Below are 19873 nucleotides of genomic sequence, written 5' to 3' on the forward strand. Positions count from 1 at the left end.
GGAATGTGCCAGCTGAGACTCACAGCACCCGTAAGGGCTGAGTGACACGGACGTGCTTGGTACTGCTTAGGCCAGATGGCCCCTGTTCCTTGCCAGGGAATCTCAGGGCCTGGTCCCCTCTCAGTAATGGTCTCACACCTCTCCAGAGCAGTAGAGTTCGCCCCCTTCACTCTCACTGAGGGTTTGAAGCTGACTGGCTTCCGGGGGGGCCTCCCATTTACCATCCCTTGTGCCCCCCCCTTTGCCCTGCAAACTCTGGCATGGTCAGATCAAGCAGCAGGAGAGACCTTGACAGACGCGGCTTCACCAAGAGTCAAATTCCACTTGGTTCATTTATTTGAGGTGCTACAGCACCTCCTAGGCACTGAGCTACAGGGCACTGTATGTGCGACATGGGACACAGACCAGGGCTACAACAATACAGCATTCACTAGCGGCCCACGCCTCACTGCCACATGGCCTCTCCTCTGGCCTCCCGCCAGTCACTGGTGCCCCTCACTGTGCAGCATAAGACACATCTGCACAAAGACACCACAGACATCCACACTGGACAACAGGCAGCTCAAACCAGCTCCCCCTCCCTAGAGACTGTGAGGGACAGATGGACGGACACTGGAGCTCCATGAAAGGAGGTGGCTGCACTGCGGGTTCTCCCACCCCCGAAGTGCAGCGCTGGCGACAGGACCTGACGCCCGAGAGCCAGCTTTGGGCTCCAGGATCACCAAGTCCCTTCAGCTGCTCTGGGGAGCCGCACTGCACCCCGGCATTGAAGCTCCTTCCAGACTCCTCTGCGGCTTGCCCTGTCCTGCTTCTCTCCCGTCCCCCAAGACCAGACCGACCGCTCCCATCTCTGAGCTACGCTAGAAAACTAATTTCAGCTTCTGAAAGCCTAACGAGCAAAAGACGACGTCACTGGGTCAGTAACTACGAGCTACACACCAGCTCCAAAGAGTTTGCTCTCCGCGCCCACGCGCCCCCATCTCCATTTCAGGCACTTTGCCCTCTGTTGGTGGGATCCTTCTGCCAGGGGCTCCCTTCAGGCCCCTTCCCGCAGGCACAGAGCCTCGACCGCGCCGCTGGGGCCCTGCGCCACCCCTCCGATCACAAACAGCAGGCTCGGGGCCTGGTAGCTGGAGCAGGAGCAACGACCGGTGGGCATGGAGGGCAGCAGCTCCCACTTCTTCCTTGGTTTGCTAAATCCTTCCACCGAGCCCAGGGGAAACGACTGGTTCCCTGCAAGAGAGGAGACATTAAACCACCAATGGGCAGCAAGAGAGGAGGAGAGAGACCTGGGTGTGGGTCAGTCAGTGGGACAGAGCTGTGAAAAAGGCAAAGGCAAGCCTCGGCTGTGGAGACAGGAAAGTCTGAGTGCTGCTGGGACGCTGGGTGCAGCTCTGGGCACCCACGTTCAGGACAGAGGAATTTAAACTGGATCTGGTGCAGAAGAATGGGGAGCGTCTAGTGAGAGGAGACTGGGAGAGCTCCGCTTGTTGGCCCAGCAGAGAGAAGGCCGAGAGGGGAGCTGAGTGCCAGAGACCCACCAGGGAGGACGAAGAGTTATTTAAGCTCAAGGACAAAGTTGGCCCAAGAACCAAGGGGACAAGCTGGCCAAGAACACGTCAGGGTGGACACTGGAAGTCTGTATCCATCCGAGGGGGCGGCTCTGGGACAGCCACCCAGTAGGAGCCGTGGGGCAAACAAACAACGTAACTAGTTTTAAGAGATAACTGGACACATTTGCGTGAGATTGTCTGACAGGGCGGCCTGGGGTGCGAGGGCAGGGATCAGAGCCCTGCGGGTCCCTACCAGTTCATGCTGCATGTTCTTAAAATCGAATGCCACAGCTGGTCCCTGCCCGCGCCATCCCCTCAGCCAACACCACAGGCCGAGCGAACGCACTGTACCATGGGGCCCCGTGTCATCCCCTCCATGAACACCTTAGGACTCGGAGGATGCGCGCTATCACAGGGCCTTGCCCCCAACTTCCCGGCCACCAGCATTGTGAGACTGAGATGGCGGGAGGACGGAGGTCTGTCAGGGAGTGCCGCATATGAGCACAGGGGGCAGAGTTAAGGTTGTGTATTTCCTGAGGTGAATTCTGCCCCGATGCTGCATTCCTGCTATTGCTTTGCACAGCTGTGCGAGGGGTGCGACATCCTGCGCAGCACAATTCCCCTTCACTCTCTCTTGCTTTGCAGGTTGCTGAGCTGTGAACATATGGGGAGAGGAACAGCCTTGGCGAGCTGCCTGTCAATCTGTCACCCGTCTCCCATCCCCCAGCACTGTGCAGGTAACTGACTTGGCACAAAAGAGCCAGGAATGGAACCCAATTGATTTTTCTGTCCATTTGCAGAGCTCATTGTTCCCAGTGAATAGGAACGGCTCCGGCTGTGCCGCACAGCGCAGAGCGGGAGACAGGCACCACAGGACGCCGCAGGGCACCTGGGCTGCCCACACAGAGCTGCTCTGCCCTGTCTGCTGCAGCACGGTGCAGAAATTCAGCTGTCTGCTTTCCCCAAGTTAGCAGACCCTTGCGAGGAGAGCCAGGGAGCACCCTCTGCCCCGCAGCCAGCGCGCTCCAGCCCTGCTCCAGTTCTCCGAGCCGAGAGGGGCGGGGCAGGGACCAGCTAGGTGCTCCTCCAGACGCCGGCCTGCGGAGAGGAGCTGAACAGTGCCCCATCCAGCCACCCGGCTGCATTCCCCCGCTACACCACGGCACTCCCTGCTGGAGAACGGGGACAGAGCCCGCTGCAGGCAGCGCCTTCACACTAGCAGCAGCCCCCATGGCTCCAGCCAGCAGCGGCCAGTGATTGCACTTTGCTGGGAAGGCAGAGCCCGTGTTCCTCAGCCGGCACCCACCGCTCAGCTCCCAGCTGCCCGTTTTCATTCGGTCCCTCCTCTCCCAAAGAGCAACGCACCAGCTCCTTGGCGCTCTGGGGGCCCCCGGTGTGAAGGGGGAGCTGCCGAGTGCTCACCACCCAAGTAAAAGCCCCCCCAGTGAGCCGGAGCTCAGCATCCCCATCTGACAGTGCCGTGGCGCCAAGGCACCATCCCTACCAGCCCAGCCCAGCCGTGGGAGACACGCTGCCGTACTTCTGCGCTGGCCTCACATCCCACATGGGGCGCTGCTGCCTCCAGGGCTCCCCCCCGTCTCCATCCCTGTCTAACCTTCCCCAGGCCTGGCCCGCCCCTGGAAGCGTGGCGCTCCCTTAGTCCTACAGCAGCTTCGGATCCAGCGGGCATGTGCCTTCCTGGCAGGTCACCACGGCTGGGCACAGAAGTGAGGGGAACACCAAATGGATGCCACACCAGGAGCGGGTGCCAGCTAGTGAGACCGAATAAGGCACCAACATTTATACAGAAGCAAAAGTCAGGCCCCGTCCCTGCTCTTCCTCACCCTCCTCAGGAGGGGAGCTGGGCCATCTCCGGTCTGACTGCATGGGGAGGGGCCCCTGAGGACAGCACGATGACAAGATGATCCCAGTGCCCCCAATAGAGACTGATGGAGCAGGGGCTGGGTGGGAACAAGGCCTGGAGCCAGAGGAGATGCTGGGACCCAGGATTCAGGGAGCTCTCAGACCCCCAGCGAAACCCCTCAAACTCGGCACCCTAGCGTGAAGGCACCACAGCAGCGAGCTCAGGTCCACTAACACAGAGCAGGAGTACTTGTGGCACCTTAGAGGCTAACAAATTTATTAGAGCATAAGCTTTCGTGGACTACAGCCCACTTCTTCGGATGCATATAGAGTGGAACATATATTGAGGAGATATATATATACACACATACAGAGAGCATAAACAGGTGGGAGTTGTCTTACCAACTCTGAGAGGCCAATTAATTAAGAGAAAAAAAACTTTCTCTTAATTAATTGGCCTCTCAGAGTTGGTAAGACAACTCCCACCTGTTCATGCTCTCTGTATGTGTGTATATATATCTCCTCAATATATGTTCCATTCTATATGCATCCGAAGAAGTGGGCTGTAGCCCACGAAAGCTTATGCTCTAATAAATTTGTTAGTCTCTAAGGTGCCACAAGTACTCCTGTTCTTCTTTTTGCGGATACAGACTAACACGGCTGTTACTCTGAAACCTAACACAGAGCAGCGTGTGCTGGACGGCACGGGCCCCGACGTGGGCCTGGGAGGGGCAGGTCTGTCTGCACAGCTCCCTCCCCAAGAGGCTGCTGCTTGGCTCCACCCTCCAGCGAGTCCCGAGCACAAGCATGACCCCCCCGGTCCTCCCCCCACGTTACCGAGGCCTCCGGCCGCCACCACTCGCCCACCGAGGCAGCCAGCCACGAAGTCGGCTCTCTTCTCCCGCATGCGCACGGCGCGGCCCTGCTTGCTCCAGGCCCCTGCGGGAAAGAGGCAGCGTCAGGCTCGTGCTGCTGCAGCGGGTAGAAGAGTCTCGCCGGGGGCTGAGCCCTGGGCAGCTTCACCCGCGCACCTCCCTGCTGGGTCTGAACGCAGGGACGGAGCCGGGCCAGGCAGCCTCCGGAGACTCGCCGGGGTACTTCTGCGCACAGGAATGGGACCCCCGGCCCCCTTCCCGGGGGATGAGACAGCTGGGGCAGGCCCTCCCCCCTGTCCCCCCACTGCTGCCGTACTTGTGTGGCTGCTTCACTCACGCCCTGGCACCTCCCAGCGCCCAGGAAACAGGCCTGCCCTGGGCACAGTGCCAGGGGGTCGGCTGCGGGCCCTCGCTCTGCCGTATCAGCAGCCTCCAGCTGCCGTCGGCATTGTTCCCTCCCGCCACGGACTGCACGTGCTCGTGGCGGTGTGACCAGCACCGTGCCCGGAGGTCCTGCTACACGCAGGCCTGTCTGTCTAGCCCTGCCTGGGGTACGGGCCCCTGGGCCTCTCTGCCGGGTCCCCACTGGCTGCTCCTGCCAGCCGGCTGGCGCTGCGGGCAGGGTTCTCACCAGCCCCCACGGCAGGCTCCCAGGGGAGCTCCGGCAGAGTGGGACTTGGGGGCTCCATGGGGGGAGGCTTCCTGTCCAAGAGGGGGGCCGAGAGCACGTCTGGGAGCCTGGGCAGGTGGGTAAAGGCCAGGACTTGCCTCACTCCCAGTAAAGCCTTTCATCCTGCCCCAGGTGACTCCAGGCCCTGCTGCCAGGCCATCCCTGGACTCGGGCATCCTGTGGCCACGGAACGGCCTCTGGCTGGTGCAAGGTCCCCAAGAGCAGGGGAGTGAGCAGCCAGGCCGAGAGACTGACAGGCGCCTAGCCGGGCACGGCGGGGGATTTACACCACCGTTACTCCCTCCCGGCCCCAAGCCAGTGGCTCGGCAGTTGGGCCAGAGGCAGAGTCACCGGGAACGGGACTTACAGAACAGGAGTGTGAACAAGGAAGCTAAGCATGGGGCTGGATCGGAGGGTCCCTCCCACTATCTGTGTGCGCTGCGGGGGGCCCCTCTCTCTGCACCCCAGCTGGCCACCGCAGCTGGCTGGGTCCAGGCACGCGATCCTCACGCCAGCTCACCCTGCTCCGGGTCGAACATCTCCACCGTGTTGACAAAGTGGGGCCGGGAGTAGAAGTTGTGGGGTCCCGGTTGCTGCAGGCCCCCGAGGCTGAAGAAGCAGCCATCAGCCATGGCGCAGCCGGCAAAGGCCCGCCGGCTGGGGACGCTGGGATAGCGCGTCCAGCTCCTTGTCTCCAGGTCGAAGGCCTCGAAGGCTGTGACGGGCAGTTTGCCCTGCCTCCCCCCTGCGGAGGGAGGAGATGCTGAGAGGGGCCTGGGCCGCCGGGGCCTTCACCCCACCCCCACATCGCCCCGTCCCCACGCTTCCTAGTCCAAGGGATGGGGGTCACCCCCAGGCTGCAGGTGCTCTGCAAAGCATGGGTTATGGATTGTACCGGGAGGATGGGGGGGAGACCGGGGCAGGTCTGCGGGACGTCCTGGGCACCCAGAGCCGGAATCTGTGCCGAGATTCTCCAGGCTCGTTTGCATGCTTATTAAAGGGTATTAGTGTTTCTGCAACAGAGCAGCCAGAGCCAAGCTGGCTTCTGGGGCCCGGGGTCTGTGAACGAAGAGACGCCCCACAGGCAGGGCCCAGCGAACCCTGGGATGGGGAGGAGAGATTTTGCCCCAATCAACAGTTCGGAGTCTGGAGCTGCTTCAGTCTCAGTCTGGGCACTGGGGTGGGGCAGGGCACCGGCTCTGGGGGGCTCCGAGCAGGGGGCACTGTGGGGCAGAGCAGGGCGCTGGCTGGGGGAGCAGGGCAGTGTGCTAGCTGTGGGGGAAGCTCCCAGCAGGGGGTGCTGTGGGGGCGGGGCAGAGCACAAGCTGGGGGGGTGGGGCGGGCTCCCAGCAGGGGCTACTGCGGGACAGGGCACAGGCTGTGGGGAGCTCCCAGCAGAGGGTGCTGTGGGGGGAGCTCCCATCAGGGGCTGTTGGGGGGGGGGCAGAGCACAAGCTGTGTGGGGGGGGCTCCCAGCAGGGGCTACTGGGCGGGCAGGGCACAGGCTGTGGGGAGCTCCGAGCAGGGGGCGCTGGGGGGGCAGGGCACAAGCTGAGGGGGGCTCCCCAGGGGAAATGCATCCCAGCACCATGCACTCTCCATCTCACCCGCTGTGCCCATGCCAGATGGTGCCACTTACCCAGGAGGAAGATCTTGTTGCCCTGCAGGAAGGCAGATGCCCCATAGCAGGGGGTGGGCATGGAGGGCAGAAGCTGCCAGTGGGCGGTCGCTGGCTCATAGACCCGCACTAGTGCCTGAGGAGAGGTGTCTGCGCCCATCCCCCCGAGAGCATAGACCAAACCATCTGCAAGAGAGGAGGGGACATGAGGGGGGGAGCTGACCCGGAGCAGGGAGGGTGGAAAGCAGGGACAGGGTAGGGGTGAGAGCGGGGGAGCCAGCGGGGGATGGGGGACAGCACAGGGCGGGGTCAGTAGGGGGGAAGGCGCAGGGGGACAGGGTCGGTGCTGGGGGGAAGGGGTCGGTAGGGGGACGGCGCAGGGGGACAGGATCGGTGCCGGGGGGAAGGGGTCAGTAGGGGGGCGCAGGGGGGCAGGGTTGGTGCCAGGGGGGGGAAGGGGTCGGTAGGGGGACGGCGCAGGGGGACAGGGTCGGTGCTGGGGGGGAAGGGGTCAGTAGGGGGGAAGGCGCAGGGGGACAGGGTCGGTGCCGGGGGGGAAGGGGGAGCTGGTGCAGGGGGCGGGGCTGACACAGGGGGGAGCCAGCCTGAGGGATGGGAGCTGCATTCCCCCTGAATTCTCCTCACCCCATGTCCCGGACCCTGGCTCTGGCCTCTCCCAGAGCACAGATGGGGTGAGTGCCCCAGGTCTCCCGCCACTCCTCCCGTGCCCGGCTGTCACGAAGTATTGGGGGACTCAGGGCCCTGCACCCCCGGCCTCCTGCGATTCACCATGACTCTCAGCCAGCCAGTAAAGCAGAAGGTTTATTTGGATGACAGGAATACAGTCCAAGACAGGTCTTGCAGGCACAGACAACAGGGCCCCCCTCAGTTAGGTCCAGCTTGGGGTCCAGGGCATCCCAGCCCACCCCCCTTTGGGGGGGGGGGTCCAGAGCCATCTCTGCCTCCCAGCCATCTCTCCAGCCCGCTTCCAGCACACTGGCTTCAGCGACCCCTCCCACAGCCTTTGTTCAGTTTCCCGGGCTAAGGAGTCACCTGGCCTCCAACCCCTTCCTGGGTTCTCATGTTACACACTCAGGTATGTTCCCTCGGGCTGTCTCCCATCCTCCAATGCAGACTATCCCAGCCACACTCCCCTGTCAGCATTCACAGACCACAGTGAGAACAGGCCCAGTTCGTCACACCGGCCTCCTGCTGGAGCCGCTGCCAGCCGCGGGGATGGCACACCGCACGCTGAGGGCTGGGCCCTGACACCTGCTGCCCGGTTGTTTCCCACCTGGCGCCAACCCCCTCCCCCGGACACACTGAAAATAGCCCAGACCACGGGGCCTTCGCGGCTAATTATACTCCCTGGCGCCGTCTCCCTGGAGACGCCATGGCAACCCAGCCATGCTGCCCCAAGGCTGCTTCCCCAGCCCTGCTGCTGGCTGTCATGTGGGCGCCTGAAGCCCACAGCTGGCAGGGCCGGGGAGCAGGAGCTGCAGCCTGTCCCAGAGGCCCCAGGACAACAGCCCCTCCTCACCCCCACGGTCCCTGGGGTGCCCGGGCAAGCAGCTCAGGACTCAGCTGTGGAGAAGCCACCCCCCCAGGAGGGGCTCAGCCTAGGTTTGGAGGGTGCCCCATTGCTGCAGACCCTCACGCCCACCCCAGCCAGGTGAAGGGCCGTGCCCCAGGTCACATTGAGGGGCTGCCCGTCTGCACGCTGCCCTGGCAGCAGAGCCCGGAGGAAAATGCCGGGCAGCTCTCACCAGCTCAGAGTGGAAACACTCAGCAGCCTGGCTTCTGGGGTCACCTCAACCCCCAGCACCCGACCGTGGTGCCCCACAGGGAAACCCAGCCAGCTCTGCTGCCGTGGAGCAGCCCCTGACTGATGGGGACACCCAAGACCTGGGTCCTGCTCTGAGCTCTGCCACACCCCACTGTTGGGCACCCCTTCCCCGCCACGTGCCTCAGTTTCCCATCTGCCAATGGGGACAGTGATCTGGGCCCCCCCCGTACCGTGCTGCGAGATCGATGGGTGAAAAGCGCTATAGAAGCGCTGAGGTGAATGAGACAAAAATCTATTATGGGACCAACTTCTCCATAAGCGCTAGGTGTTCTCAGCGGCTCCAGCACCGCCTCTCACTGCTCGGGACAGGAAGTAAAGAATCCTGCGTCCAGCTGAAGCAGTACAGGGAATTCTGGGAGGCAGGATGAAATCATCCCAGGTCTCAGGGGTTACTGCCCTGACACCTACAGGCTGCGGGCACGGTGATGAGAAATGGGCACTACCTCAATTCTAAAACAGCGAGGATCCTTGTGGCACCTTGGAGACTAATAAATTTATTTGGGCAGAAGCTTCCGTGGTCACTCCATGCATCCAATGAAGTGGGCTGTAGCCCACAAAAGCTTATGCCCAAATAAACTTGTTAGTCTCTAAGGTGCCACAAGGACTCCTTATTGTTTTTGCGGATACAGACTAACACGGCTACCCCTCTGAAACCTGCCTCAATTCTGTATCTCACCAGAAAGCTTCACACCTCACCCAGAAACATCACCTCCAGCAGCACAGATTTCTAGCACCATGCTGGGCCCAGCCCTGCCTGCCAGGGGAGAGCGCCCCCTGCTGAGCCCCACAGCACCCCCTAGCGCCCCACTGGGGCCAGCCCCGTCTGCCAGGGGAGGGCGCCCCCTGCTGAGCCCCCGGCCTGCTCCCTGCAGCACAGCACCCCCTAGTGCCCCACTGGGGCCAGCCCCGCCTGCCAGGGGAGAGCGCCCCCTGCTGAGCCCCACAGCACCCCCTAACATCCCATGGACCAGCCCTGCCTGCCAGGGGAGAGCGCCCCCTGCTGAGCCCCACAGCACCCCCTAACATCCCATGGACCAGCCCTGCCTGCCAGGGGAGAGCGCCCCCTGCTGAGCCCCACAGCACCCCCTAGCGCCCCATGGACCAGCCCTGCCTGCCAGGGGAAAGCGCCCCCTGCTGAGCCCCACAGCACCCCCTAGCGCCCCACTGGGGCCAGCCCCGTCTGCCAGGGGAGGGCGCCCCCTGCTGAGCCCCCGGCCTGCTCCCTGCAGCACAGCACCCCCTAGTGCCCCACTGGGGCCAGCCCCGCCTGCCAGGGGAGGGCGCCCCCTGCTGAGCCCCCGGCCTGCTCCCTGCAGCACAGCGCCCCCTAACGTCCCATGGACCAGCCCTGCCTGCCAGGGGAGAGCGCCCCCTGCTGAGCCCCACAGCACCCCCTAACGTCCCATGGACCAGCCCTGCCTGCCAGGGGAGAGCGCCCCCTGCTGAGCCCCACAGCACCCCCTAGCGCCCCATGGACCAGCCCTGCCTGCCAGGGGAGGGCGCCCCATCAGTTTGCCAACATGGCTTTCTCAGTTTGTCACACAGGAGCCAGCCCCACCTGGGCTGTGCGCGGCAGCTGGTGCCGGACGGGGATCGCCTGCTGCAATCCCCACAGGGGGGAGGATTCAGCTCAGCGCTAATGCTGCCAACCTCCACACGGAAACCAGCCCCCCCCCCCCCCCCCCCCCGGTCTGCTGGGTGTGGGTCCGACCCCCAGCACGGAGTCCGGCTTGGCTCGTGTCAGCGTTGTACTGGCCACACAGAGCTCTGGGCAGCAGCTGCATGAGGCTGGGGGTGCAGGAGATGGGGCTGCACTGAAAGCCCAAGACCCCCGGCACTCACTGCACTTGTGACCTGACCCCCCGCCAACGAGTCAGCAGCTTTAACGCACCTGCACCCGTGTGACAAAGTGGGGGATTTTCTTGGTTTTCCAATGGTTTGCATGCAGAGGGAGTGGGACTCAGTGGGTGTTGCTGGTTTAACGAGGTGAGGAGAGAGGGAGTTTGTTGGGACACAGGACCGGAGAGGGAACATGGGACCCCAGCCAATGGCCTGGAGGAGGGACACCCCAGCGACTGGTGACCTGACGACCCGGAGACCCAGCTCAGGAGTTGCAGCGGGTTGTGGCCAGTGGGAGGACAATGGGCTGTGGGGAGAGGACCCCAGTGACCCCAGCCGGTTCCAGCCCAAGGGGGACTGAGGACAGAAGAGGGGAGAGGAGGCCCAGGCGACCCTGTTTCCCTGGAGAGAAGACAATGGACAGAGGCGGGGCCTGGGGCCGGGGATATCAGATGCCCAGCTGGGAAGCAGGGGGGCTCGGGCTGGAGAGAGGAAGCAGGCGGGGGAAGCAAGGAATTAGACGGGGAATGTGCTGTGCTGAGGGAGTCCAGGTCTGAGGCCCGGAGAGTTTCCTGTGCTGTGTTCAATGCTCAATAAACCCTCCTGTGTTACGCTGGCTGAGAGTCACTCCGGTCTAGAGAACGGGGGGTGGGGGGGAGAGGGCATTGTCGCCTTCGAGGGGTGGAGGCCCCAGGGATCCAGAGCGAGGGGACTCCCTGAGGGCCCACGGCAGAGACAGACGTGCTAAGGCTCAGAGAGGTGCGGCTCCAGGAGGTGGAGGGGCCTGACCCCGGGAGAGAGTGGACCCCCGAGAAGGGCTGTCGCACTGAAAGAGGCACCCCCCACGGACCACACGGGGCCGCGAGTGGCACGATCTGTGAGTCCGTGACACCCAGCTAACCCCATTCTGCCCGCTCCATGCAACCACAATCCCTGCCGGCGAGAGCGCCAGCTGCACCCCCGCGGGATGAGCCCTACGGGCCGCCGCAGGGAGAGAGGATGGGGGGGGCGCATCTGCAGCATGCGCTCTCCCTCTTTCGGGCCCTGCCGAGGCCACTCCTGGCATGTCCTGTCCAGGGCCTGCAGCAATGGGGCTCCGGGAGAAGCCCAGCCAGAGGGAACCCGCCTGGTGCCAAAGGGTGCGGCCCTAGGCCTGGCTTCACACTGGGTCTCAGGGACCAGCTCGGACAGGCAGCGGGCTTGGGCAGAGTCCTGCTGAACGCACTGTGGGGTGCCTCCGAAGGCAGGGGGATGGGCCAGGGCGCCCTAGGGGTGCTGCTCCCACCCTTACCCCGAGGTCCTAGGAAAGCCCAGGATTTGGGCCTGGGCCCTTTGGCAGCATTTACTGGGCTACGGGCTTGGCCGCTCAGCTCACACGGTGTCCTTGGGGCGGCTCTGGCACCCCAGTGCTTGTTGCCCAGCCGCCAGGGGCACAAGGCAGAGGGGGCTGCAGCGGGCAGAGGGCCCTGCCTGCGGGAAGGGAGCCACGCAGCAGCAGCTGCCCTGACATGCCCACAGCACCCCGGCACGCAGGGTCAGGTAGCACCACTGGCACCAGAACGGCCTGACGCCGGCTCCCTTCCCTGGGCACATCTGTGCCTCTAGGCAGGCGGCGCGCCCGGTGCTTCCTGGGGGAGGGGCACAGGAGGCTAAGCTGGCCACTGGGCCGGGGGTGGGCACGGACACTGCCCCATCCCAGGGCTCTAGCAGCAGGCTGGGGCCTCCCTGGCCACCCATCCTTTGGGGACAGGCTCCCCAGTATGCCCCGCACAGCACAGCCCCCTCTGCCCAGCCCTGGGGCTGCTCGCCAGCCCCTGCTAGGTCTGTGTGGCAGGCGGGCGCAGGGCAGGGAGTTCGGCCGCAGGGGATGGGGCACAGGGCTGGGCAGCGGGTACGGACACCCCTGCTTCCAGCACCCAGAACCGATGCACCCAGGGACCCAGCTCGGCTCTGGGACTCTCTGCAATGGCACAGACACATGCTGAGTTGCCCTCTACGGTTCAGAGCTGCAGCTCCGCCTGCCACAGCCCCCTGCCCCTTCGGGCCTGCAGCCGGGGATGGGAACGAGGCCGAAGCGGTGGGAGGGGAGAGCAGAGAAATGCCCAAGGCTCCGGGGGGAAAGGTAGGGGGCTGGGTGCCCAGGAGCGGCGAATGCTCAGTTAAGGGGCATTTTCATTCAATTAGGCAGTGACATGTTTTTTTTAATTGCCTGTTAATGATCAAGAGAAACACACCCCTCTGCCCAGCTCACCTCTCTCGATGGCAGAGATGCCCATGGATGGCTGGGCCAGGGCCGCCACCTTCTCCCACTTGCCCTCATCTGTGTTGAAGACTTCGACGGAGGCCAGGGGGCTCTGTCTGGAATCCATGCCCCCCATCACCAGGACCTGCTTCCCCACTGCCACAGCAGCGGCCCCGGCCCGGGGCGTGGGGAGCGGAGGGAGCACCGTCCACTTCTGGGAACGCACATCCAGCATCTCCACGATGTCCAGGGGCAGCCCCGCCTGGCCGCAGCCCCCCACCACAAAGAGGTGCCCGTCCTGGTACGCAGGGCTGCAGTACACTCGGCAGGTGGGCATGGGTGGGAAGACCTCCCAGAAGAAAGACCTGGCAGTGGCGGCTGCCATAGCGGGAACCGGCATGGTACCTCAGCGGGGAGCCATCGCAGCGCCCGTCACCTCGGCTCCCCCGCCCAGCTGGGCATCCTCGGGGCAAACAGCTCCACCCACGGCCAGCAGCTGCAGCGCTGCTCCTGGGAGGGCAATTCCACCTCACGCCCTATGGGAGGGGGCCCAGGCCTGCAGTGCCCGGCGGCCACTGGCTCCGGTGGGATGGATCCCCAGGGTGGAGAGAGGTCGATTCCTACTTGGAGCCGCTAGCATCGCCTTGCAGGAACAGACAGGACACACCCCAGACTCAGCCGCTCGTGGGTCAGTTCCGCTGGCCCAGCCAGGCAGGTGCAGCGGGTCTGGAGCAGGGCTCTGCCGTGGCAGCCGGACACTCCTGGTGCGTGGTTTGTGCCTCTGGTCCGGCCCCGCTCAGACTGGAGTTTCCGCAGCTCCTCTTCCCTCCACCAGCTCCTGCCGGAAGGGGGAGAAAGACATGTGAGGGGGCCAGGCGCTGGCCCAGCTGCTGCAGGAGAAGCAGAAACGCATCTCGTAGAGCGGGAAGCAGAGAGGCGATCTCACAACACTGCACGAACAGCTCTCTGAGCGGCTGCCTGCCAGGCCCAGCCAGGGCCGGGAGTCCCAGCTGCCTCCACCCCCTGTGGGCCCCCAGAGCCTGGAAGTCTGGGCAGGAGCAGAGTCAGAGGAAGCAAGTTGACCTAGGGAGAAAGCACTGGGTGGCAGAGCACAAGCCAGGCACTGGAGCAGAAGGACTCTGGGCGTCTCCAGAGGACCCTGACCCAGCCCAGAGTGTGCCCTGGAATTGGGAGGAAACTGAGGCAGGGAATAGCATGTCAGGTTTACGTAGAGCTCTGCATTTCTCACGGGACTCAGGAAAGTCTGTGCAAAGTGTGTTCGATGCACAGCCCCCACATGGCCCCCGAGGGCAGGGCCGGCTCTACTGTTTTTGCCACTCCAAGCAGCGCACCGAATTGTTGCCGCGGATGGCGGGGGCAGGCCGTGTGCCGTTAGGGCGGCATGCGCGTTTCGGCAGCGGCGGCAATACGGGAGCAGCTTCTGTCTTCAGCCCGAAGCCGCCGAATTGCCGCCGCGGGCAGCTGAACATAGAAGCTGCGGCCGCCGCAGAAACACGCGTGCCGCCCTAACGGCACACGGACTGACCCCGCCGTCCGCAGCGGCAATTCGGCGCGCTGCCTGGAGCAGATAAAACCCACGGACTGCCGCCCCTTGCAGATTGCCGCCCCAAGCACCTGCTTGGAACGCTGGTGCCTGGAGCCGGCCCTGCCCGAGGGGTTAGCCCCGCAGAGACTGGGCAGGGACGGCGCGGTGTAAACTCTCGGCACAGGGCACTACATAGAGATCCGCCCCAGGAGAGGGACACAGGGACCCAAGACAGGAAGCGCCTGGGCTCTGTTCAGACGCTGGATGTTTCAAACACCTGGGGAGCCAGCAGCTGCCCCAAAGTTCCCCCTGGTCCAGCAACGGCAGCTTGAAACCTGTGCCAGGCTGGGGCGGGCGCCTGCTCCCACGTAACACAGCACCTCTCCCCCAGGAGCCGCGGGGCGCTGAGCACAAGGGCTGCCTGCACGCACCCTGCTAGGCAAAGCGGCAGGGGCCAGCCCCTGCAGCCAAATCAGCGCAGAGCCCAGGCTCATTTCACCCCCCAGGCGACTGGGACGCAAACCCCACAGCCCAGGCCCTGGGGCCAGCCGGCCAGAGACACGGCCACAGCCGGGAGCCTGAGAGCCGCGCTGCTGGGGGCGCCGGGTCACAGCCGGACAGCGGAGCCCACCCAGGTGGCTGGAAAACAACTTCAGCTGCAGGACCCGGCTGCCCTGGGTGGAGCTGGCCCCTGCTTCTCCGGATGCACAGCTGCTAGGGCCAGGGATCTGCTGTGACCCCCTGCAGAGCAGGCCAGAGACACCCCCCAGGCCGAGCTAGCGCCAGAGACCCCCCAGCAGCCTCAGGCCCAGCTGACAGGTGTGAGATGGGCGGGGGGGGGGGACAGGCAGCTAACCATGCACTGTGGGGGGGGCCTCAGGCAGCCTCTGAGCCAGTTACTCGGTGCCCCCCCCCAGACTGGGCTCCCCGCTGCATCTTCTCATTTCCCACGTGCGCTGCCCTCTGCCGGGCTGGGGGGGCGCTGGGGGGGGGAGCTGGGGGGCAGGGGCGCCGCCCCCCCCCCCACGGGGCTGTCTGAACCGAAGCCCAGCCCCGCAGGGCCGCAGCTCCCCCAGCCCGCCCGGCCGTGGGGCCCCGGGAGCCGCTCGGAGCCAAGGACTTTCCCCCGAAGTGCCCCGCAGATGGCGATCGCGGCTTTTTTGGTTCGGCTGCTTGGGGCGGCCAAAACCCTGGAGTGGCCCTGTGGCCGAGTCCCCGGTACCCGCGTCCGGCCCCCCGATCCCGCTGCGGAGCGGTTCGCCCCCCGGGGGGGGGGCGCTCGGGCTCCCTCCCACTCACGGCACCGGCTAAGCGGCGGTCCCAGGCAGCGGGCCGGACACAAACTTTCCCGGAGTCCGCGAGAGGGGGGGATCCCGGCAGCCGGGAGGGAGCGGGGGGGGGGGGTACCGGGGGAAGTGGAGAAGGGGGTCCTGGCAGCCCGGGGGGAGCTGGGAGGGAGCGGAACGGGGGGGTTCCTGGCAGCCCGGGAGGTTCGGGGGGGGGGGAGCGGAGCGGGGGGGTCCTGGCAGCCCGGGGGAGTTGGGGGGGGTTCTGGGGAGAGCGGGGGTCCCGGCAGCCGGGAGGGAGCGGGGGGGGTACCGGGGGAAGTGGAGAAGGGGGTCCTGGCAGCCCGGGGGGAGCTGGGAGGGAGCGGAACGGGGGGGTTCCTGGCAGCCCGGGAGGTCCGGGGGGGGAGCGGAGCGGGGGGGTCCTGGCAGCCCGGGGGAGCTGGGGGGGTTCTGGGGGGAGCGGGGGTCCCGGCAGCCGGGAGGGAGGGCGGGGTACCGGGGGAAGTGGAGAAGGGGGTCCTGGCAGCCCGCGGGGTTCTGGGGGGGAGCGGAGCGGGGGGGGTCTTGGCAGCCCAGGGGAAACTGGGGGGGTTCTGGGGGGAGCGGGGGTCTCGGCAGCCGGGAGGGAGCGGGGGGGGGTACCGGGGGAAGTGGAGAAGGGGGTCCTGGCAGCCCGCGGGGTTCTGGGGGGGAGCGGAGCGGGGGGGGGTCCTGGCAGCCCGGGGGAGGTTCTGGGGGGAGCGGGGGTCCCGGCAGCCGGGAGGGAGCGGGGGGGTACCGGGGGAAGTGGAGAAGGGGGTCCTGGCAGCCCGGGGGGAGCTGGGAGGGAGCGGAACGGGGGGGGTTCCTGGCAGCCCGGGAGGTTCGGGGGGGGGGAGCGGAGCGGAGGGGATCTTGGCAGCCCGGGGGAAACTGGGGGGGTTCTGGGGGGAGCGGGGGTTTCGGCAGCCGGGAGGGGTACCGGGGGAAGTGGAGAAGGGGGTCCTGGCAGCCCGGGGGGTTCTGGGGGGGAGCGGAGCGGGGGGGGGTCCTGGCAGCCCGCGGGGTTCTGGGGGGGAGCGGAGCGGGGGGGGTCCTGGCAGCCCGCGGGGTTCGGGGGGGGAGCGGAGCGGGGGGGGGGGGTCCTGGCAGCCCGGGAGGAGCTGGGGGAGTCCTGGGGGAAGCGGGGGTCCCGGGGCTGGGATCTGGCGGTCCGCCCCGGCGGCACACGAAGCGGTCCCGGGCTCCCCCCGGCCCGGCGAAGGGCGGCGCTCACCTCCGGGGCGCGGGTCCGCCGCGGCTCTCCTGGGGCTCGGCCGGCGCCGGCTCCGGCTCGCCTCGGCTCCGGCTTCCCCGCGCGGCGCGGCAGGAAAACACCCCCCGCCTTAACCCTGCCCGCGCCGGGCTCCGCCGAGCGCTCGCCCCGGGCGCGGTCCATCCCGCTGCTCCCGCCCCGGCCACGGCAGCCTCCAGCCCGGCTAACCCGGGTCTCGTGAGGGCGGGGCCTGGCCCTGGGCTGGGAAAGGCGGGAGAACCGCCCCGGCTACCGGGACAGACACCGACCCCCTAGTCCTGCACCCCGGGAACTGCGGCAGGGGAGCCCCCCCCCCCCCCGCCCCAGGAGCCCGGCAATCCCTGACCCCCTCACCTGGCTGCGGCGCTCAGCCCTGGGTCAGAGCAATGGTCCGTCAGCCCGTGTCCTCGCTCTGGCAGGCCAGGTGCAGCAGGGAACCAGGGATCCAGTCCCTGTCGCCCACTCCCAGCTGCTGGCCGTCGGAGGCTTAGGGACCCCCAGCGCACAGGGTCCCCTCCCGGCCCATCCTGGCTAACAGCCATTGATGGACCCAACCTGCAGGAACTGAGCTAGGTCGGGTCTGACCCCAGTTACACTTTTGGCCTTCCCGTCCCCTGGCAACGAAACGGGCATCCTCCGCAGACTGACTGCGCTGCGTGGAGAAGCACGGCCTGGGGTTTGTTTAACCTGCTGCCTAGAATTGCATTGGGTGACCCCTGGTTCCTGTGTTACAGGAAGGGGTTAATTCCCTGGCTTGTGACTCCTGCATTTGGGGAGGCTGGGAGCCAGGGCCTGCAGAAGCTCCCTAGAAGTGGGAGGGGGGCCTCTGGCACCCGGACTGTGGCGCTGCCCCCTGCTCCACCCCCAGGCCTGTTCCCCAGCCTCCTCCTGCAAGGCCTCACCCACGCTCCACCCCCAGGGCCCCCTCCCACTGCCTGCTCCTCTCCACCTCTTCGCCCCCCTCCTCCAAGGCCCCCAACCAGCCCCCAATCCCTCGGCGGGCGGGGAGGGGGTGGGGGGCTCTTGGGGGAAGAGGAACAGCACAGGCAGGGCCATGGGGCCGAGTGGGAACAGGGCCTGGGGCGGAGCCATTGCCCAGACGCCCTTTCGGCAGCAGCACTCCAAAGGTGGCAGGCCTCGTGTCTGGGGCGGCGTAGCCTCCCCTGGCCTCTTGTACCCGCTGCCCATGGGTAATGACACGTCCTCATTCACTTTCTCCGCACCCGTCCTGATTGTATAGATCTCAATCATATCCCCCCTTAGTTGTCTTTTTCCAAGCTGAAAAGTCCCAGTGTTATTAATCTCTCCTCAGACGGAAGCCGTTCCATACCCCTAATCATGTCTGTTGCCCTTTTCTGAACCTTTTCCAATTCCAATCTAGCTTTTTTGAGATGGGGCGACCACATCTGCACACAGTATTCAAGATGTGGGCGTCCCATGGATTTATATAGCGGCAACATAGCTTCTGTCTTATTTCTCTTTTGTAATTGTTCCTAACATTCTGTTCGCTTTTTTGACGCCGCTGCACAGTGAGTGGATGTTTTCAGAGAACTAGCCACGAACCCGAGAGCTCTCTCGAGGGGTCACAGCTCACTCAGACCCCATCATTTTGTAGGTATAGTCGGATCCGACTTTGACATTTTGCAAGGCTAAGGGACTCAGTGCTGGAGGCAAGCTGCACTGATCCTATGCACAGGTCCGGCACAACCCATTAGGTGACCTAGGCGGTCGCCTAGGGTGCTACAATTTGGGGGGCAGCGACCGCGGCGGCATTTCGGGGTGGGACCTTCCGCCGCCTAGGGCGGCAGAAAAGCTGGCGGCGCTCCTGCCTATGCACCGACTTTAGAAAGGGTTGGATAATTTTGCAACCACCTGTAGCACTACGTATGCAAACTGATCCACCAGCCAGCACCATGCTATACCCGTGGGGCCCACAGAGCCAGGGAGCATACTCTCTGGGCTACCGCTAGCCCTTCCCCCTTGGTATGGGGCCCCTAGTGGAGGAAGCTAGGCCCCACACACACACCCTGCCCTGTGACCTGGTAACCTTTCCCCTTCTCCCCTGGTGACGTTGTGCAGTCTATATGGTTTTATAAAAAATTTAAGAAGTGAATATAATGTAACTGGAATATGCTTCATGCAAAAGGTCTCCTGTAAGGTATCATTACAAAGCTTATAATCTGCTGAGTGTGATCATCCTATTTGTATAAATGTATCATTCTTGTATCTGAAACTAGAAATATGAAATATAACTCTGAGGTCTATTGTAATTATGCAAAGTGTGGGCCATTAATGGTGGTTTGGACTCTTGATGGCTTCCATTAACCAGGATCATTGTCTGCAGATGGCTGTGTTTTACCTGTGAGTCTTCCTGTGTATGTGTGTGCTGGCAAGTGGGTAATGAAGTCTTGCAGTGACATGTGATCATGGCACCTGAACTGGAATCCATCTTTAACCTGGTGCTTTTCCAGTGAGAGGGACAAAGGGTTTCCGCCTTATGCAAAAGATATATAAAGGGGTGGAACAGAAGATGGGGGGAGAGAGAAGAGCCATCATGAAGAATCCCCTAGCTACCACCTGAGCTGCAACAAGAGCTGTACCAGGGGAAAGAATTGTGCCCACGCCTGGAAGGTGTCCAGTCTGAGGAAAAAAACTTACTGAAGCATCTCTGAGGGTGAGATTATCTGTATTTAGTTTGATTAGACATAGATTTGCGCATTTTATTTTATTTTGCTTGGTGACTTACTTTGTTCTGTCTGTTACTACTTGGAACCACTTAAATCCTACTGTCTGTATTTAATAAAATAACTTTTTCTTATTAACTCAGAGTATGTATTAATACCGGGGGAGCAAACAGCTGTGCATATCTATCAGTGTTCTAGAGGGCGAACAATTTATGAGTTTACCCTGTATAAGCTTTATTCAGGGTAAAACGGATTTATTTGGGTTTAGACCCCACTGGGAGTTGGGCACCTGAGTGTTAAAGACAGGAACACTTCTGTGAGCTGTTTTCAGGTAAACCTGCAGCTTTGGGGCAAGTAATTCAGACCCTGGGTCTGTGTTGGAACAGACAGGTGTGTCTGGCTCAGCAAGACAGGGTTCTGGAGACCTGAGCTGGCAGGGAAAGCAGGGGTAGAAGTAGTCTGGGCACATCAGGTGGCAGCTCCCAGGGGGTTTCTGTGATCCAACCCATCACAGCCCTCATCAGTGATTCCTCCAGATCCAGTTCCACCCCAAGGCCCGAGACCGCTATGCAGCT

General features: G+C 64.0%; 1 protein-coding gene across 2 annotated transcripts; it reads right to left on the reverse strand.

Annotated features, from left to right (window-relative positions):
- Window positions 1–313: 313 nt before the first annotated feature.
- Window positions 314–17310, reverse strand: KLHDC8B (kelch domain containing 8B). Of its 2 annotated transcripts, none has more exons than XM_054035994.1 (6): window positions 16969–17310; window positions 12516–13344; window positions 6601–6765; window positions 5482–5706; window positions 4254–4355; window positions 314–1233 (listed from the first exon to the last, which is right to left on the reverse strand). In XM_054035994.1, the coding sequence occupies exons 2-6, from the start codon at window positions 12904–12906 to the stop codon at window positions 1037–1039; spliced, it is 1080 nt and encodes a 359-aa protein (XP_053891969.1). In that variant the 5' UTR covers window positions 12907–13344; window positions 16969–17310; the 3' UTR covers window positions 314–1036. The 2 variants fall into 2 exon arrangements, with proteins under 2 accessions (XP_053891969.1, XP_053891968.1); XM_054035993.1 differs by lacking the exon at window positions 16969–17310 and adding an exon at window positions 16597–16802.
- Window positions 17311–19873: the final 2563 nt, after the last annotated feature.

Source organism: Malaclemys terrapin, chromosome 7 (assembly GCF_027887155.1).
Source record: "Malaclemys terrapin pileata isolate rMalTer1 chromosome 7, rMalTer1.hap1, whole genome shotgun sequence".
Lineage (NCBI taxonomy): Eukaryota > Metazoa > Chordata > Testudines > Emydidae > Malaclemys > Malaclemys terrapin.

Bases quoted from the DNA above. Each gene is read 5' to 3' on its own strand.
- KLHDC8B (XM_054035994.1), bottom strand. From the start codon at position 12,906: ATGCCGGTTCCCGCTATGGCAGCCGCCACTGCCAGGTCTTTCTTCTGG. The intron at 5,707-6,600 runs GTAAGTGGCACC...CTCCCTCCGCAG, and splicing joins CAACAAGATCTTCCTCCTGG to GGGGGAGGCAGGGCAAACTG. The intron at 1,234-4,253 runs GTAACGTGGGGG...CCTCTCTTGCAG, and splicing joins GGTGGCGGCCGGAGGCCTCG to GGAACCAGTCGTTTCCCCTG.